The following is a 27,744-nucleotide window of genomic DNA, read 5'->3' as shown; positions in this document are numbered from 1 at the left end:
TTTGAATCGTTCCGTGCTCTTACATCTCAGATTTCCTGGAGATGTATTCTCTGCAGTTATTGTACTGCCTATGGAAAAAGGAGTGGGGTGAGGTCGAATGCTTTTTCAGTGTGTTGGTGCAGGATTGAAGGACCAAATTGCCTTTCTCTGCACTGTGAAGGTTCTGTGATTTTGCGATTCTGCAATGTACACCTCATCAATTGCATTAACTTTATTAACCTCATCCAAAATTTTCATCAACTTAGTTAAACTAGATTTGCGTTTAATAAATCTATGCTATCCTTAATTAATTCACACTTGTTACTGTTAATCTTGCCCTGGATTATGAAAGTTTTCTCACCCATGGTTAAACTGATTGGCCTGTAGATGTTAGGTTTATTTTTACAATCATTTTATTGAACAAAGGGTTAATATTTGCAGTTTTGCAGTCTTCTGCTTATATCCCTGTATCTAAGGATGAAGGGAAGATTATGGACCTGTGCGTCCACAATTTGGGCCCTTACTTCCCTCAAAATTCTCGGGTGCATCCATCCGATCCGGACTTATCAACTTCATCCTTTCAGCCTCTAACATGCCTCTTTATCATTTGTTACCCCACCAATCTTTCAACTACCACTTCTTTCACTCTGAGTTCAGCAGCGTCTTCTTTCTTGACAAAGAATGATGCAAAGTAACAAAGGCCAGTTGCAAAGTACTCATTTAGCCATCCTCAAGGGTGGCACAGTGGTTAGCACTGCTGTCTTACAGTGCCAGGGACCTGGGTTCACTTCCAGTCTCAGATCACTTTCTGTGCAGAGCTTGCACATTCTCCCCATGTTTGCGTGGGTGTCCTCCAGGTGCTCTGGTTTCCTCCCATAGTCCAAAGTTGTGTGGCTTAGGTTAATTGGCCATGCTAAATTGCTCTTTGGGGTCGGGGGACTGGCTCTGGTAAATATGTGGAGTTTTAGGAGTGGGGCCTGGGCAGGATTGTGGTCAATGCAGACTCAATGGGCCAAATGGTCACCTTCTGCACTGTGGAATTCTATGATTCAATCTTTCATTTAGGTTCCGAATCGAACCCCTGCCCCCTATTATGCTTTATTATTCATATGCATGTAGAAGACTTTTCGATTCCCTTTTATGTTAGCTGACAGTCTCTTCTCATGCTCCCTTTTTGAAACTCTCATTTCTTGTTGGCCTTCTCCTTTTGAACTTTGTATCCAACTTGGTTCTTTCTTCTGCTACAGAGCTGGCATATGCCCCTTTGTCTGACTCATCTTATTCTCCATCTTATTCAATGTCATGGTGTTCTAAATTTGGGCTACCCTACTGTTCCCCTTCGTGAGAATGTATTTTGACTGTAGTTTAACCACTTCAGGCAGCCCATTGTGCAGTTACAGTTTTGCCTGCCAATTTTTGATCCCAGTTCGCTGAGGCAGAGTGGTTCTCATACCACTACAATTGCCCCTACTCTTGTTAAGAACTTCCAATCCTTTTCCATTGCCAGTCCCAACCTTATGATGCAGTGCTCATTCCTTTTCTAATGCAGAACTGATAATGCAGATGTGAATTATTCAGTTGAAATTAGTTATTGTCATGAGAAGTGGAATACTGACTAGTGGAGTCCTACAGAAAGTACAAATCTTCATGACCAACATCAAGCTTATAGTTGCACTACCGAAAGCATCCTTACCGGTTGCAACAGCTTGGTATGGCTCCTGCTCTGACCAAGACCGCAAGAAACTACAAAAGGTTGTAAATGTAGCTCAATCCATCACACAAACCAGCCTCCCATCCATACAACATAGAGTATACAACATAGAACATTACAGCACAGTACAGGCCCTTCGGTCCTCAATGTTGTGCTGAGCTATGTCCAATGCCAAGATCAAGCTATCCCCTCCCTATAGTTCTGTGGTGCTCCATGTGCCTACCCAATAACCGCTTGAAAGTTCCTAAAGTGTCCAACTCCACTATCACAGCAGGCAGTGCATTCCACATCCCAATCAGTCTGAGTAAAGAATCTACCTAGGACATCCCTCCTATACCTCCTACCATGAACCTTATAGTTATGCCCCCTAGTAACAGCTACATCCACTCAAGGAAATAGTCTCTGCACGTCCGCTCTATCAATCCCTCTCATCATCTTATAAACCTCTATTAAGTCGCCTCTCATCCTCCTCCGCTCCAAAGAGAAAAGCCCCAGTTCCCTCATCCTTTCCTCATAAGACCTACCCTCCAAACCAGGCAGCATCCTGATAAATCTCCTCTGCACACCCTCCCATGCTTCCACATCCTTCTTATAGTGAGGTGACCAGAATTGAACACAATATTCCAAATGTGGTCTCACCAACGTCTGGTTTTGTTGCAGCATAACCCTACGGCTCTTAAACTCAACCCCCCGTTAATAAACGCTAACACACTATAAGCCTTCTTCACGGCTCTATCCATTTGAGTGGCAACCTTCAGAGATCTGTGAATATGAACCCCAACATCTCTCTGTTCCTCCACATTCCTTAGAACTCTGCCATTGACCCTGTAATCAAGTTTGTCCTACCAAAATGAATCACCTCACACTTATCAGGATTAAACTCCATCTGCCACTTTTTGGCCCAGCTCTGCATCCTATCAATGTCTCTTTGCAGCCTGCAAGAGCCCTCCACCTCATCCACTACTCCACCAACCTTGGTGTCGTCAGCAAATTTACTAATCCATCCTTCAGCCCCTTCTTCCATCTTCTTCTGTTGACTTAATCTACAGTTCTCATTGCCTCGGAAAAACAGCCGGGATAATTAAGAACCCCATGCACCTCAGACATAATTCCATCTTGTTCCACTGAGATAAAGTCTGAGATTGCATATCAGCCAACTCAAGTACATCTTCTTCTCTGCTGCCATCAGACTTTTGAATGGACCTACCATATATTAAGTTGATTTTTCTCTATGACTGTAACACTACGTTCTGCACCCTCTCATTTCCTTCTCCCCTTTATACTGTATGAACGGTATGTTTGGCTGTATAGCATGCAAGAAACAATATTTTTCACTGAGTACCAATACATATGACAATAATAACTCAAATCAAATGTAAGACCAGGACACTGGCTCAAGGCTGTGTACTGTATTTAGCAAGATTCCAATCATGGCAGCAGATCCTTATCATTTCCATCTTGTACTGTTTAGCATACATGGAGCAATGGAATGTGCTTTATGGGTTAACAGAAATTTCTATTGATCTGTGCAGCATGTTCCATCAGTCCTTAGAAGCAAAGCAACAGAACGCAGCGCCCAAGTTCTCCCCATAACCAGCTGTTGATTCCACTGTAACAAGACTATGATTCAGTTCACCTAATTGATTAACAGGCCCACTGGTTTACAGTGATGGAATGAGTAAAATCTGTTTTTATTACGTTAGATGCTGGAATATTTTTCGACCGGTATTTTGCAGATCAAATTCCACAATGCCATCTGTTTATAATCAGGGTCTCTGCTTTATGGTGGCTGAATAAGTCAAATTCCATTTTTATTACCGGATTCCAGGGGTTTTTTTTAACCAGAGCTTTGAGGATTGCATTTCATGACTCTGTCCATTTTTCTGTGAGAAGAGAAAATGAGGAGCATTGTTGATGAGTGAATTTGAATAGTAGAATGCTTCAACTGGAAGCAAAACTCTATCACCGCTGTAAGGAGCTTCAATCATGTGTGCCGTGAGGACTGTGAGAATTGTGTGTGAGTGTGGGTGAATGCGTGTGCGTGTGTCCGCAGAATAGAAGGTCAGCAGTCTCTCCCTATCTCTGACCTATCCTCATCCTTCTATTCTGCCCTACCTCCTCCACTACCCCCCCCCCCCCGCCACCCCGCCACCTCCAGCCACATAATTCAGTATATTTCTATCCTTCTTCAGTTCTGAAGAAGAGTCATATGGACTCAGAATGTTAAATTGGTTTCTCTCTCCACAAGTGCTGCCAGACCTGCTGAATTTGCACTGCAGTCATTTAAATTGATGGGGGGCAGGTGGAAACAGCTTTACTGGAAATCTCATGGCAGGGATGAGCTACAAGTTTCGAGCATGTGTGTGTCTGTGTGCGTGCATGCGTGTGTGCACACATGTGCGTGTGTTCTTTTATTTGCTTTTGCAACATATTTTAAGTTTTGTTTGATAATAAATCAATCATTCTGAGTCTATTGCAAGAAATCTGGTTAAAGTCACCAGATTTATTCTGGGTTTAACAGAAGGTAAATAATAGTCCATTCCGAATTAAACTTTTAAACTAATGGTGTGACCTGCAGAGTAGTGGGGCTAGATAATTGTGCACTCCTCCCATCCCAGACATAACACCTATTAAATTCCTGTATCATTTTAAACACTTCAAATGGAGAAAGTCTCTTCCTTGTAAACTCTTGTAAACCAATTTTATGCAAACTGCGCTCATAATTTAACTCTTTTAAATCCTGATATCACCAAGACCAATTGACCAGTGTTGAAAACTGAGTGCTGTTCTTGAGATGGGGTATAACTAAGAGTCTGTGCAACTGAAGCATAACTTCGTCACTATTGTGTTCCAGCCCCTTTGAGATAAAGGCCAATGTTTCAGTATCCATTTTAGGATATTAGAATAACACAGATAAGACAGAGGCCATTCAGCCCATCTTGTCTGTGCCAGCACCAGAGCTAAGCCATTAATCCCATTCTCCATTGCTTTAAATTATTTCCCCTTCAAGTATTCATCAAGTTTTTGTTTTGAGTGTTACCTCTGAATCGGTTTCCACTTTCCTTTCAAGCAATCCATTCTAGATCCCTACAACTTGCTGTGTAAAGAATCAATTTCTCAATTCTTCTTTGGTTCTGTAGCCAATCATCTTAAATCTGAATCCTCTTGTTATCGACCCTTCTGCTACAGGAAACAACTTCTCCTTGATTACTCTATCAAAACCATTCATGATTTTGAACCTCTCCATCAAATCTCTTCATAACGCTCACAAACCCAGCTGAAGTCCCTCAATCATTGTGCTATTCCAGTGAATCTCCTCTGTACCTTGCTAAGTCCTTGAAATGATTATTAAGCTGTGTGCCTGAGCTAAATGCAATACTCTAACTGAAGTCTAAATCAATGATTTGATAAGATTTAAAATTACCTCTGGGCCTCATTAATAGAGGAATTGAGTATGAAGCAAAGGATCTTGTATGTTTTTTTTAACCAGCATTACATACCTTGCCAGCTCTCTCACTTCTTACACTCCCTTTAAAATTGTAACATGTAGTCCATACTGCCTCAACTCATTCTCCCTCCAAATGTTTCTCATTTCCTGTTCTACCATTCTATATAAATTGATAAAAGCAAAATACTGCAGATACTGGAAATCAGAAATAAAAAAACAGAAAATGCATAAACTCAGCAGGTCTGGCAGCCTCTCGGGGAAAAAGCAGAGTTCACGCTTCAGATCTAAATAGTTTGGCTCCTGCTGTGTCCAAGGCTGCAAGAAACAACAAAGGGTTGTGAACGCAGCCCAGTCCATCATGCAAACCAGCCTCCCGTCCATTGACTCTGTCTATGCTTCCTGCTGTCTTGGAAAAGCAGCCATCATAATCAAGGACCCCACACACCCTGGACATTCTCCCTTCCTCCCGCGGATGGATCATTTTGATGAGAAATATTAACTCTGTTCCTCTCCACAGCTATTGCCAGATCTCCTGAGTTTATTCAGCATTTTCGGTTTTAATTTTATATAAATTGATGTCCCCCGTTATTGCTATGCTGGGGATCTTGCATATTTCTGTGGTTAGCCTGCAAAGATGCTCCTCTATCATAACATAAGAACATAAGAAATAGGAGCAGGAGTAGGCCATCTAGCCCTTCGAGCCTGCCCCGCCATTCAATAAGATCATGGCTGATCTGTCTCGGCTCAGTTCCACATTCCCGCCCTCGCCCCATAACCCTTAATCCCTTCTCTTATCAAAAACCCATCAACCCGCATCTTAAAAATATTTAGTGAGGTAGCCTCCACCACCTCAACGGGCAGAGAATTCCAGAGATTCACCACCCTTTGAGTGAAGAAGTTCCTCCTCAACTCTGTCCTAAACCGCCCCCCCTTTATCTTGAGGCTGTGCCCCCTAGTCCTACTATCCTTTCTGAGCGGGAAGAGTCTCTCCACCTCTATCCTATCCATCCCATTCATCATCTTATACGTCTCAATGAGATCTCCCCTCATTCTTCTAAACTCTAACGAGTACAAGCCTAATTTATTCAGCCTCTCCTCATAGTTCAACCCCCTCAACTCCGGCATCAGCCTAGTAAACCTCCTCTCACCTTGGCACCATTTGGTAGCCCCATGTCACACATCATGTGGCACACAAGCTCCTCCAGTTTTCATATTTTTGTAATAGCTTTTAGTGATTTGTGTATTGGGACAACTAAATCCCTTTACTTTTCCAATTTCTCACTTCTCACCATTAAAAAATATTCATATCCCCTTTCTCTGATCTAAAGCGACAATCTCAAATTTCTTCGTATTAAATTTCATTTGCCCCAGATTTGCTCACTCATTGTCCCTTTATAACTTCCTGCTCCTATTCGCACAAACTCCCTGATGGCCTTTGACTCCTCCTTTGACCTCAAACAACATGAAATGGCTTCATTTTTCAAATGCTGTCTAAGTTTGCTGAAGAATTTGACATTTGAGATAATATGTATTTTTTGAAGTGCCACACTTTCTTTATTAGTGTCACAAGTAGGCTTACATTAACACTGCAATTAATTCACTGTGAAAATTCCCTAGTTGCCACACTCTGGCGCCAGTTCAGGTACACTGAGAAAGAATTCAGCATGGCCAGTGCACCTAACCAGCAGGTCTTTCAGACTATGGGAGGAAACTAGAGCACCCAGAGACACAGGGAGAATGTGCAAACTCCACACAGTAACCCAAGCTGAGAATTGAACCCAGGTCCCTGGTTCTGTGGGATAGCAGTGCTAACCAGTGTGCATGCATGTCACTGCCTGAGACACCATGTTGTCCCTATTAAGTCTTAATAGTACTCAGAGAGCCAAAATACTATCAGTAATGCTACTCAAAATTCCAATTGATATCTAATTGGTTACTCAGACACCAGAGAAACGTTTAAGCACTGGAAGCAGTCCAGACAGAGCCACAAGAATCCTTAATTTGAGAAGTCTGAGTTATGAGTGAAAACTGGAAGAATTGTAAGTTTGCCAGTGTGGAAAGAAGATACTTGGAGGTGATCTTATTGAGATACGTGAGGTAATAAATCAAATGTTAAAAAAACCTCATCTATATAATTACTATAAATAAAATTGTCAGATTAGAACAAGGTAACACAGGCTCAAACTAGTAAAATGCAAATTTGAACTGATTGTACAGAGTTCTTCACACAAAGAGCAATCAACAGTGGAATGGATTTCCAGACAGAATACTGGAAGCAAAACTTAGAACCATTTAAAAAAAATTGGACAATGCAATGGGCAGCGTCGAATCTTTTAAGGTCTTTCTGGACACTGGGACAGCCTTCCTCATAATACATATCTAGTGATACTCAGTCAGTCCACTAGCCTGAGTTGCTGTTCACTGGTATCTGGGATGGACTGGCTACAGGAGAAATTGAAAATGTGCTCCAGTGAATGGTCATGTGGCATTGTACAATTGAGGGAATTTCAGAGAATCCATCCCCTCTTTCAGGGAGCCAGCACACCCCTATTAGTGCCACATGGAATTTCAGCTGGAATGTTTAGCTCTGTACTAATGAAATGTTTGGACATTTGTCCAATTTAACTTAAAGGCAATGTCAAGGGAAACCATCCATAAAGGAGACACTCACGCTTTACTAGCATTTCTATTTCAGAGCCTCCCATATTGAAAGTACAAAATAATTTTTATTTCTCATGACTAATCCGCATGGCCAATTCAGGGGTAAAATATCACATATGTCATAAGTGAGACACAATTGAATTAGTTTGAATGGGACTTTCTCCAGGTTTTACTTTCCCTATATGCTGCATTGGGACTGTATACAAATTGTAAATCGGTATCCACTGCCTGTCTTATTTTAAAACCAGTTATCAGCCAGTTCCTCAGATGCTTATGTTCATAACTCCATATAATATCCATCAAATGCATCAAGTTCCCACAAAGCAGAAGGAGGCCATTTGGCCCATTGAATCTGCACCGACTCTCCAGCAGAGCATCTTTACTCAGGCCTAGCCTATATCCATAACCCCGCACATTTAGCAAGCCCAAACCTAACTTGCACTAAGGGGCAACTTAGCAAAGCCATTCCACCTAACCTGCACATCTATGTACTGTAGGAGGAAACCAGAGGAAACTCACGCTGACACTGGGAGAATATGCAAATTCCACACTAGCACCCAAGGTTGGAATCGCATCTGGGTCCCTGGCGCTTTGAGCCAGCAGCGCTAATCACTACGCCACCGTGCCACCTAATATACTTGTTGTGTACCAGTTAAAATCATTCCTGTCAATATTTCTGGATAAACAACTGTTCAGGCTTATGTTATGTTTTCTGCTGTCCACTGCCACACTTAGCTTTCCTGTGGTCAGCATTCTAAACGTCCATGGATTTGACAACTCACTGGCACAGCTTGTTTCAAAATATTTCTCAAGTTTGACTAATTCAATTCAGCATGTTTGGTAATACCTAATACAGTATGTATACCTAAAGCAAGCTTGTAAAGAGAATGCGTCAGGAAATTCTTGACTTTGTTCTAAACATCTGATGTGTGTGCAGTTTTGGGTGCCGTACTTACGCAAGGATATTTTGGCCTTGGAGGGAGTGCAGAGGAGGTTTACTAGGCTGATGCTGGAGTTGAGGGGGTTGAACTATGAGGAGAGGCTGAATAAACTAGGCTTGTACTCGTTAGAGTTTAGAAGAATGAGGGGAGATCTCATTGAGACGTATAAGATGATGAATGGGATGGATAGGATAGAGGTGGAGAGACTCTTCCCGCTCAGAAAGGATAGTAGGACTAGGGGGCACAGCCTCAAGATAAAGGGGGGGCGGTTTAGGACAGAGTTGAGGAGGAACTTCTTCACTCAAAGGGTGGTGAATCTCTGGAATTCTCTGCCCGTTGAAGTGGTGGAGGCTACCTTGCTAAATATTTTTAAGATGCGGGTTGATGGGTTTTTGATAAGAGAGGGGATTAAGGGTTATGGGGAGAGGGCGGGAATGTGGAACTGAGCCACGACAGATCAGCCATGATCTTATTGAATGGCGGGGCAGGCTCGAAGGACTAGATAGCCTACTCCTGCTCCTATTTCTTATGTTGTTATGTTGTGCCTGGGCAGATTCTGGATGAAGTGGAGAGGAGGCGTGGAATTTCTGCAGCCTTGGTCTATCCATTCATGAGGAGTCTGATGGAGTCACCTTTCCCTGCACCAGGGAGAACCATCCGAGTCAAGACCTTTCTACCTGGAGCTGGAAATGAGGTATGTGCCACTCTTAAAAAGTTAGAAGAGTCATTGATACATAGTCCAATATAGGAGGTTAGGAATTGAATTAAAATTTGAGCAGCCAAAAGCAGGCTACAAATTGAGTCAGCAGCTATATGCAATACCAAGTTTATTGACTGGACTTTACTGAGCTGGATTTATAAGACATGCTAAGAGCCAGACAAAACATTGACCCAGATCTTCCCGTGGCAGATGTGCTGGGGGCACTTTGGACGTGCCTATGCAAGGACTCTGCTGGAATTACCCAGGAAGTTTCACTTCCGTTGGGAAAATCCCCTGCATCTGGAGACTGTTGGAGATTCCCGATGGTTCTGACTCACCTGACTAGTTACTCAGGAAATATTGGGCAGGATAAAAGGGGCGGCACAATGGTTAGCACTGCTGCCCCCAACAGCATGGACCTGGGTTTGAATCCAGCCTAAGTGACTGTCTATGTAGAGTTTGCATGTTCTCCCCGTGTCTGTGTGGGTTTCCTCTGGGTGCTCCAGTTTTCTCCCACACTCCAAGGATGTGCAAGTTAGGTTTATTAGCCATGCTATATTGCCACTTAGTACACCAAGGTCTGTTGGTTAAGGGGGATTAGTGGGGGTAAATGCGTGGAGTTACGGGATAGGATGGGCCAGGGTTGGAGGCTCTGTCTGAGAGTCAGTGCAGACTCGATGGACCAAATGGCCTCCTTCGACAGTGTAGGGATTCTATGATTCTGCAGTTCTAAAAACCAGGTTTAATTTTTGGGTAACTATACAACTGACCCAACCCCTCTTCAACTCCACGCTGACCCCCTGACTCTCTGTCCCCCTATACTCCAACTATCCCATTCGACTCTCCAACATCCCTGACCCTCCATCGCTCCACGACTCTCTGACATCCCTGACCTTTCAACTTCCTCTGGCCCAATCCCACCCTACCAAGCTGGCACCTTACCCAGCTGGGATCTACTACCCTGTCACCCTACCCACATCAAACATACTCATTTACTAACACACTGAAAAGTTATTCAAATGTCCCAAAGCTTCTCACTATGTTTGTGAATGAGGACTTACCAACATATATGCAGCTCGTGCCTTAAGAAAAGGAGGTGTGGGGTGTGGCTTGACGATGCACCCTAGCTCCCAAGGCTATCCTGTCCTATAAAGAAGGACTCCGAGAACAGGAACGATCCGCATTTCTGAAGAGAACCGTTCAGAACTTTGGGGCCAGCAATGCAGAATTCCAGCACTGTGTAAAATAACAGGAGCAGACCAATAACCCCTCAGAAGATTCGGCTCATGTGCAAGATGCTTGCTAATGAAGAAAATATTTCACTGATTTCTATATTGGCTGAAGAGCTAATAGTAATGCACATCATAGCAGAGTTACATAGCAAAACTCGGGCCTGTTAATGTGTCACAAAATGGTAATTCATTCAAGCTGCCTACTAGTCACAAACCACTAAAACAAAGCTGAAACAGTTTAATGGTAATAGCATCATGATTCTAAGTAACTGCCTTAAACACATTGCCATACATATGCTATTCCTTATCATCTCATTACACTTAATAGTTACAAAATTAATTTTTAAAGTATGCTTTGATGGTAATTTAGAAGCTGGAAATGTACTGCATCATATTATTTGCCTTCAGTTCCGCTGTAACAGTATAGCGTTAGCACATGTTTCTGCAGCAGATGACCAGCAAATATGTAACCCAGCTCTGCTAAAACCAATCAATGGCTGACATTTCAAATAAGAAAACAAAGAAGGATCAAAGGACAGTTAATATATGTCTGTTGAGATTTTGCATAGGGTTTAATGGTCTGTTTATAAATATGACATGAAACAGCGTTTTCTAATGCGTGCTAAAGATAGCAGGATGTAGGATATTGTTGCTTCTCTTTGAATACATTTTCATTTTGGTTTCTGAATGCAGTCTAGATAAGCCTAACAGTTTAGAACTGATTATTGGCAATATTAGTGAGCAAATGCTTAAATGGTTTTCATTGTGATTTTAACTGCTATATTAAAACGGAGAGGAAAGGAACATTATACTATTGTATTAAGCATGTATCCACTTATATTAATTTCAATAATTTCCAGGCTGATGTGTTATTTTGACATATCAGAGAATATTCCAAAGCACCTACTGGCTGACCCTAATATGATTCTATCCCAAAAAGCATCATAAACATTCTCGCCTCTGCACCTCTTTTATTCTTTCTAGACCTGTAAGTTTAAACTTATTTATTAGTGTTACAAGTAGGTTTGCATTAACACTGCAATGAAGTTACTGTGAAAATCCCCTAGTCACCACACTCAGGTGTCAGTTTGGGAAAATTTAGCATGGCCAATGCACCTAACCAGCATGTCTTTCAGACTGTGGGAGGAAACCAGAACCCCTGGGAGAAATCCACGCAGACACAGGGAGAATGTGCAGACTCCGCACAGGCAGTGACCCAAGCCGGGAATCGAACCCGTGTCCCTGACGCTGTGAGGCAGCAGTGCTAACCATTGTGCCGCTGTACTGTCCATGGTGATGTAGGAGCTGATTGCTGAACTGTGTTGTTTCAGATTATTGAACTTCGCCGGCCCATGGACTCTCGATTGGAACATGTAGATTTTGACTGTCTCTTTCGTTGTCTCAGCATCCGGCAAGTTATCAGGGTCTTTGCATCTCTACTGCTTGAGCGGCGGGTGATATTCATCGCAGATAAACTGAGGTAATGGACACACTCTACAGGTTTGGAATCATATGTTGATTTCTTATAGATTACTATGGGTTATGACTGGGAGCCATGGAGGAAGGCATGTTTTCTAGCAATAATGGTTTTTTTAAAAAACCTTATGAAATGCCAGCTATTTTTGTGGCATTATTGGGAAAATGTAAATCTAAAATCTTATTTCAATGGAAACACTGAGAGAGAATGCACAAGGGTGATTAATTGACTTTTATATGCAATATGGCATGATTTCATTGATGAATTTGATTTTGAATATTTATTTTGTGGTGGTTTTTCCTGCATTGTGGCCAAACCAATGCTGGGATGGCCGGTGCCAGCGGAGACGTAAGGCACGTGGGACTCTTGGTGAATGAGGAATTGGCATTGTGATTACAAGAATTGCTTTCAAATGGGTTCTTCACAGACAGGCCCACCGAAAGGGGCTTTGTTGCCTACATCCTCCCTTCCTTTTTCTCCTTCCTCTGCTCTTGCTTGTCAGCTGCTTCATAGTGGCAAGGCTGTGCCTTCATGATGGAAACCACCACAAATCTTGCCATGTGCTTTACTAAGTACTGTAATACTCCTCCAGAGCTGTCCGGCTGGTGAAAGCATTGTTTCAGCATGCCAGTGGTCTGATCTATCACATCACATGTGGCAGCATGGCTTTCATGGTAAGTATAGTGTATACAGCTTGTGCGTGGTTTGTGTACTGCAGTTATCAGTCATGTTGTCAATAGGTAACCCTTGTCACATAATAACCATCTCTTGGTTTGCTGTGTTTGCTCAAAAGCAGCTGGCATGGTGTACAGCTGCAGAATGAAGACATCTTGACTGGTGCCAGCATAAAGCATTGACCCACATGGTTCAATGTGTATGACCACACACTAGCTAGACATTGTGGGAGTGGAATCCCTTTCAGCTCTGGTGTAAGGCAGAGTTGGTGTGTGGTCTCCACAAAGCAATGTGTATACATTTGGGGACACTGTGCACCATTGGAGGCCTATGATCCAGTGAAAGAGGAACAGATATCTCAGTTTAAGACACATGGGTGAAACCTTGAGTTTGTCTTTTGAGTGTCACAAGTGCTCTTACAATTCCAGGATGGTGTCCACTGCACACGCACACGCTACTGAACGCTATATTACTTTAGGAGTTTACTTGTAGGCAGTGAACATGCACTCGGAAGTGTGCAGAACAGACAAAACACAGCATTAGTCAGTATATAAAACTGATGTGATGCTAGCTGTTGCATTTTGGAGCTCAGTGCAGCAGCCAATGCCCTCCCTTCAGCTCAGACAACTGAACATGCACTCAATGACAGAAAGGAGTCCTCAACAGATCCATTTGGAGGGATAATCAATTATTTACAGGATAGTTGGCAGCACGGTGCACAATAGTTAGCACTGCTGCCTCACTGCGCCACGGACCCGGGTTTAATTCCAGCCTCGGGTCACCATCTGTGTGGAGTTTGCACATTCTCCCCGTGTCTGCGTAGGTTTCCTCCGGATGCTCCAGTTTCCTCCCATATTCCAAAGATGTGAAAGTTAGGTTGATTGACCATGCTAAATTGCCCCTTATTGTCAGGGTGACTAGTGGGTTAACTATGTGGCGCAATGGGGATAGGGCCTGGGTGGGATTGTTGTTGGTGCAGGCTCGATGGGCCAAATGGCCTCCTGTACCATAGGGATTCTATGATTCTGCAAGTATCATATGATTCTGCTTTTTATTGTCATTTCCAGTTGCAGAAGGCTACAAGGTGATGTAACAGGTGATGACGGAGATTGTGCTGTCTTCAAGGTTTCCTCACAAACCAGTTGCTTGCACACAGGTGCAGCATTAGGCAGTCACTTTAGAGAAGGAGCTGAGGCCAACAGAGCAGGACAAGCTATTGGAAAAAGGTCAGAGCAGGTGGAGAAGTCCTCTTAGCAGGAGGTCACATGGGAAGCAATTCCCCTGTTTCTGTCTGGCAAGAGAGAAGTCATGAAGTTAGATATAATTGGATAGCGATGCTCAGTAATCTTCCGTACATAAAAGTGGAATGCAAACTGCAGAATGTCACAGATATCTTCAGTTTTAGCCCGGAAGGAGCTAGCGGCTTAAGGTTCATTGCCATGGCCACCATCACAGCCACTGGTAATGTGATACTGCTCCTGCTCTGAGCTTGCAGCCGGTGGCAGCATGAACATACTGATTGAGCAGCGGATGTCTTGCACATTTTCACTCACTGACGCCAGTTAGGAGAATTGTTTCCTGTATGACTTCCTGTTTGAGAGCCTTTCTCCCCCACTTCTCCTTTTCTCACTCGTATATCGTAAGCTGAGATATTTTGTTTTCCTTTCACCAATGGATTATTCATTGAGAGAGTGGGCAAAAAGCCTGCTCTGGGATCTGTACCAAAACCAATCAATGATTGGTTCTCGGGCAGAGGGTCAAGGACAGCACAAGCTGACTGACCATCTAATTTAGTATCCATTTGTGGGAAAGCCAGTCACAAAATGCCGGGAAGCTCCCTTAACAGCCCAGTATAGAAATTACTTCAATTTGTCATGGCCTTATTGCAGATACTATGCTCCCTGTGTTTGGAACTCACTTCCTTCTACTTGCTTATAGCATATGCAAGAAATGGCATGATTTGGCAAGCAATGCCTTCTTGGCAATAACTTCATCTACTCAAAGTTTGTTCACCACCAAAGGATTAATAAAACGGAAAAGTTTTAACAACTGAAAAAAAGAGCTGTTAACTGGAAATGTTGTGATGTTTGGTACCGTTTTGTGGTTCAGATGCATGGGGAATGTTGGAAAACCCAACATTGTGTTTTGCAATTTTGTTTACTGCACATATCAACAGAGGGAGAAAAGTTGTTTAAGCGTGATGGGAAAGGAATGTAAGTCATTGCACGGACACAATCAATATCGCTGTCATTCCAAACAGGAAATGGAAATTGTTTATGAGGGGGAGAGCGGTATTGCAGGGAGTTAATGAGAGGTTGTCAGTTTATGTGTTAATGACCCTACAGAAGTCCAACAGCAGGGTTGAGTTCCCTTGTCTGAATGGGGCCAGCCTTTTACACCCTATTTCTGGCCACATTCTGGAGTTAGGAGGGGACAGGCAGAAACCACGTTTTGTTTCCTTGCCGTGATTCTCAATCATTTGGTCTGTGAAAATGATTACTGACAGACTGATCCTTAAACAGCAGCGCCAAGTGTTAGCTTTGAAAATATTTCAGTATGAACTTAGTATTTCATTCCAAAGCTAAAGAAGAGATTTTCTTCTCACCACATACCACCTCCCCTCCGCCCCGCCATCCCCAAGACATTTGCCTCACAGCTAAAGCACACTTTCATATTTACATTTAATTGATTTTATTTGTTGAGCTTTACTTTTGGTTACTGATTAATGGATTACAATCTAGTTTTTGATTCTTTCAGGGGTTATGGGCATCATTGTCAAGGCCAGCATTTGTTGCCCATTCCTAATTGCCCTTGAATTGAGTAGCCCGCAAGGCCACTTCAGAGGCCATTTAAGAGTCAACTACATTGTTGTGGGTCTGGAGTCTCATGTAGGCTATACCAAGTTCCCCAGAGGACATTAATGAATCAGATGGGTTTATTTTTATTACAATGGTTACCATGTTCATAATTCCAGATTTATTCATTGAATTTAAATTCCACTACCAACTGGCCAAGTTTTGGATTTAAACCCATTTCCCTGGTACATTGGACTGCACATTTGAACTGGTCCAATGATGGTACTATGATGCCACCATCTTCCCTCGTTAACTCCCAATGACAGCAAGAGAAACAGCACATGGAATTGAAAGTCAGAGATTCACAACTTACTTTTATCATCTTGGGAGGAAGGTATGCAGAATCCCAAAGTCACATTCCCTTATGCAAAGCTGTCTAGTTATTCCAATGGCAGCATTCTCGTGTTAGCTGAAGTTATTGTTCCAGTGGAATACAATGATACATCCTATTACTTGCCTCCTTTGTAGGATGAAATAAAGTCTCCTTGATGGGAAGAAATTAACTAAAGGTACTCTTAAATTGGGCTGTTATTTACAGTAGGGATCAGTAAGAAAATGTCTAATTGAAAAAGTGCTAACAGAGCACAATGTGGTTATTGAGTAAGAAGGATCAAACCACAAAATTTGCCATCGGCACAATATTAAATATCATAATTCAGCAGATCATGCAAGTGTACATCTTCTTGGAGATTTTCCATGGAAACTGATCCATTTTTAGCCAATGAGTTACTTGTGAATTACTTTATGTATACAAATGACATGCCAGTGTCCATCAGAGAAATTAGCGAAGAAACTCATAAGAACATGGTTGGTGCACAGTGAATTATATCATCAATAGCTGGCCTAAACAGTGTGAAGATGAGAAATTGCATGAATGTTTCAGATGTGAAAATGTACTGACTGTAGATCAAGGCAATCTATCTCCTATATAGTTTAACAGTCATAATTCCACAAAGGTTAGAGAAAGATTGTTAAGAGGAACTTTATCAAGAGCACCCAGGAGTAGTCCATTTGAAAGTAATAGCAACAGGCTGTTTTGATATTCAAGGGTAATTAGAGATATTGAAGAATTGGAAAGTTGTAACATGTGTCTCAGAATGAGAAATGATCCAGCCAAAGCTCCTTGCATTCCTGGTCAAACACTGGAAAACCATGGAATTGAGTACATGTTGATTTCTTCGCGGTGGAAGGGAAAGAATATCTTGTTTGGTCGACAGCTAAGGCAAGTGGATAAATGTTACATCTATGCCCAATACCACAAGTGCCAAAACCACTGAGGCTTTAAAAAGTTGTTTTGCAATTTATGGGTCGCCAGAGGTGTTGGTTTTGGATAATGGTCCACAGTTTATGTCAGAAAGGTTTGAAATATTTGTAAGAATGGAGTCAAATGCTGTCTAATGCCACATAACACTCAGCATTGAATAATACAGCAGAAAGAAATGTACAGATTGTGAAGAGATCTTTGCAAAAGTATTTGCTCCGTGACCAGCTGGATCATAATTCTCATGTTCCTCTTTGACACAGAATGGACAATTTCTGTTTCTCTTACTGAATAATCCCACAGTCTACAATGGGTTATTCACCTTATGAGTTAGTGTTTAAACATTCTTCTGGTGCAAGGTTTAGTTTGCTTATTCCGGACATCAAGAGCAAAATAAGAGAAGAGCAAGACAAAGTGAAGATGAATTATGGTGCTGGTCCGTGCTGGTTAGCAGATCATGGTGAGGTGATAGCAGAAGAATAATTTTCCGATTCCAGACCGGACTCCCTGATTTTGATGTGACCTGGTTCAGGACCGCTGACATTTTGTTTGAAGTAGAAAGAAATACAATTCTGTGTTTTTCACTAAGAGAATAAAACCACAAGACTCCATGGTTTAAAACAAACGGGAGAAATTTTAGTATTCAAAAGGTCAGTGAAGCGAACAGTTAACATGGTAACTCTGCGCGGCCATGAATTGTGGCTCGGAAGCAGCATTTGCTCAGTGCAGCTGAGGAAATTGGAGCTCAGTGAAACCTGACTGCCGGGGCAGTGCTATTCTGCTCGGAGTAGTTAAGAGATATGGAATCGTGCTGGTAATTAGCTGCTGGGGCGCAGCCTCGAGAATGTAGTGGGATGCAGTCTTGGGAGAAGTGATTGAGCAACTGGAGGGTGAGAGCATAAGAACTAAGAGCAGGAGTAGGTCATCTGGCCCCTCAAGCCTGCTCCGCCATTCAATAAGATCATGGCTGATCTTTTTGTGGACTCAGCTCCACTTACTTGCCTGCTCACCATAACTCATAATGCCTTTACTTTTCCTTTACTGAGCAGTTGCTGGGGCCATTTCAGTCTCAGTTGGAGTAGCTGTTGAGAGAAAGCTACATTCTTGAGTTGAAACCCCTCATTTTGAAGGGTTTTGTGCCTCTCAGTGATTACTGACATCTGGAGGAATGCTGGGAAATTTGATAGGTCTATCTTGGTTGTGCCTGCCATTTAACATGTAGTTTGTGGTATGTTTAATAAATGGTTTGCCTGTTAATTTGTATTGACTTCATGTTAATTCTGGATACTACTGTATGAGAGAGTCTGCGTAGGTTTCATCCATGTGCTCCGATTTCCTCCCACAGTCCAGAGTTACCCAGGTTAGGTGGGTTGGCCATGCTAAATTTGCCATAGCGTCCAAAGATCTGTAGGTTAGGGGGAATTAGTAGGGTAAATTCATCGGGTTGTGGGGATAGGGCCTAGGCGGGATGCTCCATTGGAGGGTTGGTGCAGACTTGATGGGCTGAATGGCCTCCTCCTGCACTGTAGGGATTCTATGACACCCATTTCTTGAGTGCTAAAATGAATATCCATTCCTTTGCAGAGTACACATTTAACTCTGTCACTTGAGGAGCATACATCACTTAAGGAGCAGTGTCAGCACTAAACTGCTGTTTCTGTAACAATGATACTCACATGTTTGACATATTGATTCAGGGTAACAGTAGGATTTTTGGCAAGGATTGGCTTACTGCTGCATTTGAGGTCACAGTTCAACATGCGCCTCAGTACATTATGTTGCCGTGGGGCTTTCCTGAGCTGAGTTCCAGCCCCCTCAGCAGCACAGGACCAACTTTAACACTTCAGCTGCAAGCAGCGGACTCTTCTCTCCACCTGCTCCTGACTGCCTGCTACGTGGGCTAACTTTTGGGCTGTTCCCAGTCTCGTGGTTATTCTTTCACACCACACGTCCACACAGGCACACTGCCCATTCCCTGCAGCTCCAGAGGAATGCTAGAAACTGTGTGGTCTGTCTATCTGTCATGTTGTGCACTTGTGCTGGAACTCTCAGGAATGCCCTGGCCTCACAGGAATATAAATGTACTCACAATGTGATTGGAGTTGTTGTAAATAGACTGGGTGGATTCACACATCTACCTAAAATTGGAGAGAGATTTCAGTGTCATGCAGGTCATTTGCACGAAAGAGGAAATTTGACAAAGGGAGCACATGAGAAACCTCCTAGAGTCCAAGTTCCTCTCACAGCCCCGGAAGCAAGTCAGAAAGAAAATTAAAGTCAAGAAGAGGCTGAAAGTTTGCCAGTATCACAGAATCCATCAGTACAGCAAAAATGAATCAAGGTTTTTGATTAAGACAATCAACCAATTTCATTGTCCTGACCTTAAGTGGAGATGGCAGTTAAAGTCAAAATTCAGCTTTGCCATAGCCAGAAAGCAGAGAGAAGCTAATGGAAGTGGAAGAAGATACCCAGATAGGAGAAGGAAGCCAGATAGGTCAACTGAAAGTCTGTAGGAAGAAAGAAGAAAAAAAATGTGCTTTGATCATTTCTTATTGAATGATAACATAAGAACATAAGAACATAAGAAATAGGAGCAGGAGTAGGCCATCTAGCCCTTCGAGCCTGCCCCGCCATTCAGTAAGATCATGGCTGATCTGTCGCTGCTCAGTTCCACTTTCCCGCTTTCTCCCCCTAACCCTTAATCCCCTCTCTTATCAAAAACCCATCAACCCGCGTCTTAAAAATATTGAGCGAAGCAGCCTCCACCACTTCAATGAGCAGAGAATTCCAGAGATTCACCACCCTTTGAGTGAAGAAGTTCCTCCTCAACTCCGTTCTAAACCGCCCCCCTTTTATCTTGAGGCTGTGCCCCCTAGTCCTACTGTCTTTTTTGAGCGGGAAGAGTCTCTCCACCTCTATCCTATCCATCCCATTCATCATCTTATACGTCTCAATGAGATCTCCCCTCATTCTTCTAAACTCTAACGAGTACAAGCCCAGTTTATTCAGCCTCTCCTCATAGCTCAACCCCCTCAACTCCAGTATCAGCCTAGTAAACCTCCTCTGCACTCCCTCCAAGGCCAAAATATCTTTGCGCAGGTGCGGCGCCCAAAACTGCACACAGTACTCCAGCTGCGGCCTCACCAATGCCCTATACAGCTGCAGCAAGACCTCCCTACTTTTATATTCAATCCCCCTCGCTATGAAGGCCAGCATCCCATTCGCCTTCCTGACCACCTGCTGCACCTGCAGACTGGGTTTTTGCGACTCATGCACAAGGACCCCGAGGTCCCTCTGCACCATCGCCTGCTGCAGTTTTTCGCCCCGTAAGTAATAGGAACATAGAGGCAGGAGTAGGCCATTCTGCCCATTTGATGGGCCATTCTGCCCATCGAGCCTGCTCCATTATTCATTATGATCATGGCTGATCATCCACTTCAATGTCTTTTCCCCATACTAACCCCATATCCCTTTATGTCATTGGCATTTAGAAATCTTGTCAATATTTACTTTAAACATGCTCAATGACAGCTTTCACAGCTTTCTGGGGTTGAGAATTCTGAAGATTCACAATCCTTCGAGTGAAAAGGTTTCTCTATGCTAAGTGGCTTCTTTTTTCTTTTGAAATTGTATCTCTTAGTCCTAGATTTCCCAGCCAGTGAAAATATCTTGCCTACATCTACCCTGCATTTTGTAGGTTTCAATGAGCTTTCATTCTTCGAAAATCTTGAGAATACAGGCCCATCTCTCTTTAATAGAACAGCCACGCCATCCCCAGAACAAGCCTGGTGAACCTTTGTTGCACTCCCTCTATGGCAATAATGTCCTCCCTAAGGGAAGGGGACCATATCAGCACACAGTACTCAACGTGTGGTCTAACCAAGGATCAATACAATTGAAGCAAGACTTAACTACACCTTTACTTGAACCCTCTTGCAGTAAAGGCTAACATACCTTTAGTCATCCTAATCTCCTGCTGCAATCTGGTACTGGTGTTAAGTAAAAACAAAATCTTTTTACATGTAAATTTCTCTGGCAATATTGGTCATATATATGTTTTAATTGTGAATACAGGAAAAAAACAAATTTGCAACACAACCTGTAAAATTTCAAGTGTTGTTAATATTGGTTTAATCTTCTATTATCTGGGAAATTATACACAGGTTTTACTTTATTTTTAATGCAGAATGTTTTTGAATTGGGGAATGAGTGTAGTATGTTACAAAAGCTGAGCAACTTGCTGTACTGCCCTCTCTGCTGCCTCCACTGTTGGGGAGTTGTAAACATGGGATGAGAGGGGAGGGAAAGGGAGATTGAAAAGTGCATTGTTGAACAGTGAACCGTGCAAAAGGAGAGGGTTGACATTCTGACATGTTGGAAGCATTAACGAAAAAGCATGAACACCATAAATAGTGGCAGGAGAAGGGCAGTTGGCTTCTTGAGCCTTTCTCACCATTCAGTAAGATCATGAATTGATCCTTGGCCTTGACTCCACCTTTCCGCCTGCTAAACATCCCCACCACATGCACACACACACCCACACATTCTCTCACACTCATATATGCATACAAAACACACCCCGCCTGCCAACAACCTTTGCCTCTCCTGGGGCTCTAAAATTGGTCTAATGCTGCATTGAATATAACTAATGATCCCGCCTCAACTGCTCTCAGGAATACTTTCTTCTCAGGCGGTCCCTTGGATTGAGGATGGCTTCCTTCTACTCCTGTTCAGTGGATTTTGAAGTGGTTGATAAATTCACTGTATAATCTGCAGATTCTGCCACATGTGGGGCAGGTAGTTCTGGAAGGGTTGGGTAGATGGGCTCTTTAGAGATTCGTGCACTCACTCCAACGTTTCAACTTCATCTCTGCACATTCCTGACTAAGTCTCTCAGTGTGTTCGGTGCCTTCGCAGAGGAGCCTTCTCTATTTTGGTCAGTCACAAGCAAGGGTCACCCAAGAATCATCAAGGATGTTTGACCTGTTCAGGGATGGTTTAAGGACATCCCTAAAGTGTTTGGGATACAGAATTTCAAAGTTCAACAAACCTCCAAGAAGTCGTTCCTCCTCGTTTCCACCTTCAATGGGAAGCCCCTTATTTTGAAACCGTACCCCCTAGCTCCAGGTCTCCCCAGAAAGAGAAGCATCCTCTCAGCATCTACCCTGTCCAGCTCCCTCGGAACCTTATGTTTCAGTGAGACCCCTTCTCATTCTTCGAAATTTCAGTTGGGGTAGGCCCAACTGGCACCACCTATCTTTTTAAGACAATCTTTTTCATCCCAAGAATCAATCCGGTGAATCTTCTCTGGACTGCATCCAATGCAAGTATATGACTTCTTAAATAAGGAGACCAAGGCTGTACACCACTAGTCTAGGTGTGGCCTCAGTTAAAACCCTGACCCAATTGATCACTATTGCTGGGAGGTAAATCATCGGCATTTTTGTTTGCTTCATTTTTGGGATGTGGATGTTGCTAGCGAAGCCAGCATTTATTGTCTTCCCCAAACTGTCTGAGAAAGTGTTGGTGGGCTTGCATCAGCTGAATGGATTCATTGGCCACCTCAGAGGGCAGTTAAGAATCAACCACATAGGGGTTGGCCTGGAGCCACATGTAGGCCAGGCCTGGTAAGGAAGGCAGATTTCCTTCCCTAAAGGAATGTTAGTGAACTGATTGGATTGTTGCAACAATCCAAAACCTTCATGGTGTATTTTATTCCAGATTTTTTTAAAAACCTAATTTAAATTCCCAAACGGCTATGGTGCGATTTGAACTCAGGCTCCTGGAATTGTTCGTTCACTGACATAGCCACTGCTGCGCTGTATCCTCAATTAGTATCTACATTTAACTAAAAGCATTTTTAAAAGCACAAAAAACAAACATTGAAAGGGGAAATAGTGCAACTTTGATAATCCAAATATTCCAGACCAGTCCTTCACCACGAGAAACCTCACAGATTTCTGTCAGAGGTATTGCTGGGCTGAAGCAGCGATTTGGGGTGGTTGGTGGAAAGTGTTTCTTAAAGTAGATATCATCTCCTCATTGTTTGGAATGCAGTCTAAACAAACACAGGCACAAGGTCCTTCTGACAGCCAATGACGGCATTTGGAAGGAATGCACTTCCCCTTAAAAGTTTTTTTTCTGCTCCCCATTTTTGTGGAGGCCTCATTTATTCTGTCAAACATGTTCAAAAATTTGTCCTCATAGTTCATTTGTGTTTGAGTTAATAATAAAAATGAATAGCAACATCTGGAACTTATCACAGAAATATTTCACCTTGGAACTGAAATGTAACAGTTTATTCAGCAATGATTGACTACTCTAATCTCTTTCACAACCCGTGGCCTTTGCCTTACTATAGTAATTAATGAGGTTATGAAGGTTAATTAAAGTGGTTTATGATTGATAACAAATTCTTTCAAAAAATTTCTCAGTGACTTGTTAAGGATTATTGTAATATTTCAGTATCCAAGTCAAAAGTGCATTTATTTTTAGTTAACTTGAAGAATATTTTCAATTCAGGAATGCTTCGTATTGGAAGTAGTGAGTATTTATTTGGCATTTATGGTCAAAATGCTCCCTTTGATTTTCTATGGTAAAGAGCAGTTGAAAATCCGCTAATAGAGTCATCAAGTCATAGAGGTTTACAGCATGGAAACAGGCCCTTCGGCCCAACTTGTACATGCTGCCTTTTTTGTAAAAACCTAAACTAATCCCAATTGCCCGCATTTTGCCCATATCCCTGTATACCCTTCATACCCATGTGACTATCTAAATGTTTTTTAGAAGATACAATTGTACTCGCCTCTACTACTACCTCTGGCAGCTTGTTCCAGACACGAACCATCCTCTGTGTGAAAAAACTGCCCCTCTGGATACTTTTGTATCTCTCCCCTCTCACCTTAAACCTATGCCCTCTAGTTTTAGACTTCCCTACCTTTTGGAAAAGATATTGACTATCTACCTTGTCTATGCTCTTCATTATTTTGTAGACCTCTATAAGGTCACCCCTCAACCTTCTACGCTCCAGAGGACAAGAGTCCCAGTCTATTCAGCCTGTTCTTGTAACTCAATCCATCAAGTCCTGGTAGCGTCCTAATAAATATTTTCTGCGCTCTTTCTAGTTTAATAATATCCTCTCTATAATAGTGACCAGAATTGCACACAGTATTCCAAGTGTAGCCTTACCAATGTCTTGTACAACTTCAACAAAACATTCCAACTCCTGTATTCAATGTTCTGACTGATGAAACCAAGCATGCCAAATGCCTTCTTCGCCACTCTATCCACCTGTGACTCCACTGTCAAGGAGATATGAATATGTATCCCTAGATCGCTTTGTTCTGTAAGTCTCCCCAACACCCTACCATTAACTGAGTAAGTTCTGCCCTGATTCAATCTACCAAAATGCATTACCTCACATTTGTCTAAATTAAACTCCATCTGCCATTCGTCAGCCCACTGGCTCAATTGATCGAGATCCCACTACACTTGGAGATAACCTTCCTCAGTGTCCACCATGCCACCAATCTTAGTGTCATTTGCAAACTTACTAACCATGCTCCTTATATTCTCATCCAAATCATTAATATAAATGACAAATAACAGTGGACCCAGCACTGATCCCTGAGGCATACTGCTGGTCACAGTCCTCCAGTTTGAAAGACAATTCTCTACAACCACCCTCTGGCTTCTGTCAAGAAGCCAATTTTGTATCCATTTAGATACCTCACCCTGGATCCTGTGAGATTTAACTTTATGCAACAACCTACCAGGCGGTACCTTGTCAAAAGCCTTGCTAAAGATCATGTAGACAACATCAACTGCACTGCCCTCATCTACCTTCTTGGTTACTCGTTCAAAAAACTCAATTAAATTTGTGAGACATGATTTTCTACTCACAAAGCCATGCTGACTGTACCTAATCAGTCCTTGCATCTCTAAATACCTGTCTCTCAAAATACCTTCCATCAATTTACCCACCACATATGTGAGGCTCATTGGCCTGTAGTTCCCAGGCTTTTCTCTGCAGCCCTTTTTAAACAAAGGCACATTTGCCACCATCCAACCTTCAGGCATTTCACCCGTGATTATTGATGATTCAAATATCTCAGCTAGGAGATCGGCGATTTCTTCCCTAGCCTCCCACAATGTCCTGGGATATACCTTATCAGGTCCTGGGGATTTATCTACCTTGATGCACTTTAAGACTTCCAGCACCACCTCCTCTGTAATATGTACACTCTTTAAGACATCAGTATTTAATTCCCCGAATTCCCTAACATCCATGCTTTTCTCAACAGTAAACACTGATGAGAAATATTAATTTAGGATCTCACCCACCTCTTGTGAATCCGCACATAAATGACCTTGTTGATCCTTAAGAGGCCCTACTCTTCCCTTGTTACTCTTTTGCCCTTTATGTATTTGTAGAAGCTCTTTGGATTCTCCTTTGCCTTATCTGCCAAAACAATTTTGTGTCCCCTTTTTGCCCTCCTGATTTCTCTCTTAACTCCTACACCCACTATACTCTTCAAGCGATTCACATGATCCCAGCTGCCTATGCATGTCATATGGCTCTTTCTTCCTCTTGACCAGGGCCTCAATATCCCGAGTCATCCAGGGTTCCTGACTTCTACCAGCCTTGCCTTTCACTCTAAGAGGAATGTGTTTACCCTGAACCCTGGTTAACACACTTTTGAAAGCATATCACTTACCAGACGTCCTTTTTCCTTCCTACAGACTCCCTCAGTTAACTTTTGAAAGCTCCTGCCTGATACCATCAAACTTGCCCTTGCCCAATTTAGAATGTTAACTTTTGGGACAGACCTTTCATTCTCCAGACCTTTTTTAAAACTCATAGAATTATAGTCACTGGTCCCAAAGTGATCCTTCACTAACACTTCTGTCACCTGCCCTTCCTTATTTCCCAAGAAGAGGTCAAGTTTTGCCCCCTTTCTAGTCAGGCCTTCCCCCTACTGATTGAAAAATTCCTCCTGAATGCACTCAACAAATCTTTCTCCATCCAACCGTTTAAAACTACAGCTGTCCCAGTCAATGTTGGGAAAATTAAAACCTCTGACTATTCCCACCCTATTTTTCTTAGAGCTATCCTCAGTTTCCCGCTGACTATTTGGGGGCCTATAGTACAACCTTATAAAAGTGATTTCCCCCTTATTTCTCAGCTCTACCTATATAGACTCAGTGGCTGAATCCTTGGATTTATTCTTTCACAGTACGGCCATGATGCTTTCCCTAAACAAAAGTTCAACTGCTCTCCTCTCTTACCTCCTGTTCTGTCTTTCCTATAGCAATTGTATGAAGGAACATTAAGCTGCCAGTCCTGTGCCTCCCTTAGCCATGTTTCAGTAATTGCTATAATATCACAGTGGTTAGCACTGCTGCTTCACAGCTCTAGGGATGTGGGTTCGATTCCCGGCTTAGGTCACTGTCTCTGTGGAGATTGCACATTCTCCTCGTGTCTACGTGGGTTTCCCCTGGGTGCTCCAGTTTCCTCCCACAGTCCAAAGATGTGTGGGTTAAGTTGATTGGCCATGCTAAAATTGCCCGTAGTGTCCTGAGATGGCGTAGATTAGTGGGTAAATATGTAAGATTTGGGGGTAGGGCCTGGGTTCGATTATGGTCAGTGCAGACTTGATGGGCCGAATGGCCTTTTTCTGTACCACAGAGATTCTATGATCCTAATCCCACATACCCATCAATGCCCTGAGTTCATCTGTCTTGCCCTTCAGGCCTCTTGCATTGAAATAAATGCAGTTTAATCTGGACTTCCCTTGCTCCCTGCCTTGCTTCTGTCTGATCTGTCTGGTACTAGGATTACTGACACTGCCTTTGCTAATTAATGTGCTCTCTTTAACTTCCGAGCTGCCCTCAAACTTCTCTTCTGCCTCCCTACTGCTTTGAGAGGTCAGGTTCGCAATCTGAGAATAGTCTCTTGAGCAACGATGGGACCAATGTGTTTAAGATTCTGCCCACCCAAATCCACAGAGATTCATTGATACACAAATTGAATGCCATTAAAGATAAGGAAATTGGCACAAAAACAATCAACACTGTTAATCCACTGAATCCCTACAGTGCAGCAGGAGGCCATTTGGCCCATCGGGTCTGCACCGACTCCCCAAAGAACATCCCACCCTGCTGTATCCCCGTAACTGCACACATTTATCAGGGCTAATCCACTGAATCTACATGTCAGTAATCTATAGGATTTGTACTGACACTTACTTACCCACTTCTAAGTGGTATAAGGTACCCCGGAATAATAGGGAAATGCAGAAATGTCATTAAGTTAGAGGCTAGATTAAAATTGACCCCATGAGATTTCAGAGGGTGTTGTATTTTGACTTGTTCAGTTTCTGAAGGCATTCCGTGACATAGCTGAATTCTACTTTACGGCTGAAATCATTACCCATTGGCCAGCCAATGATACCACTTTGTCCAAAAGCTGGAGCAATAAACATATAACATCACCAACATAAATAATTAATGAGAGAACAACGCAAATGTTAGCAGAAGGGAAAGAAAGCAACACCAAGTTAACAGTGAGAACAGAAAAACGCCCAAAAAATTGGTTTACAGACTTGAGAGTTGCAGTGATGCTGGAGAAATCCATTATTTGGATAGTCCCATACGAAAAGTAAGTGTGGCCACTTGTAGCATAGTTTTGACCATTGGATAAAGTTAGAACAAATGTTATCATAGAATCGTCGAGTGAACAGCTCACTCAGAGGCCATTCTGCCCATTGTATCCATGCTGACTCTCTGCAAGAACAATTCAACA

The 27,744-nt window shown here is 42.7% G+C and overlaps 1 protein-coding gene across 2 annotated transcripts in view; it reads left to right on the top strand.

The window, feature by feature from the left end:
* Positions 1-27,744, top strand: part of dennd2b (DENN domain containing 2B) — a 378,412-nt gene that overhangs the window by 308,911 nt on the left and 41,757 nt on the right. For both annotated transcript variants that reach the window (XM_080190197.1, XM_080190196.1), the window contains exons 13-14: positions 9,294-9,434; positions 12,004-12,152. In XM_080190197.1, coding sequence (XP_080046323.1) covers positions 9,294-9,434; positions 12,004-12,152 — 290 coding nt within the window. The remainder of the gene's footprint in view (positions 1-9,293; positions 9,435-12,003; positions 12,153-27,744) is intronic.

This window comes from Carcharhinus amblyrhynchos, chromosome 6 (assembly GCF_965287045.1).
Source record: "Carcharhinus amblyrhynchos chromosome 6, sCarAmb.v2.hapA, whole genome shotgun sequence".
NCBI classification, from domain to species: Eukaryota; Metazoa; Chordata; class Chondrichthyes; order Carcharhiniformes; family Carcharhinidae; genus Carcharhinus; species Carcharhinus amblyrhynchos.
This window is presented reverse-complemented; position numbering and strand designations above follow the sequence as displayed.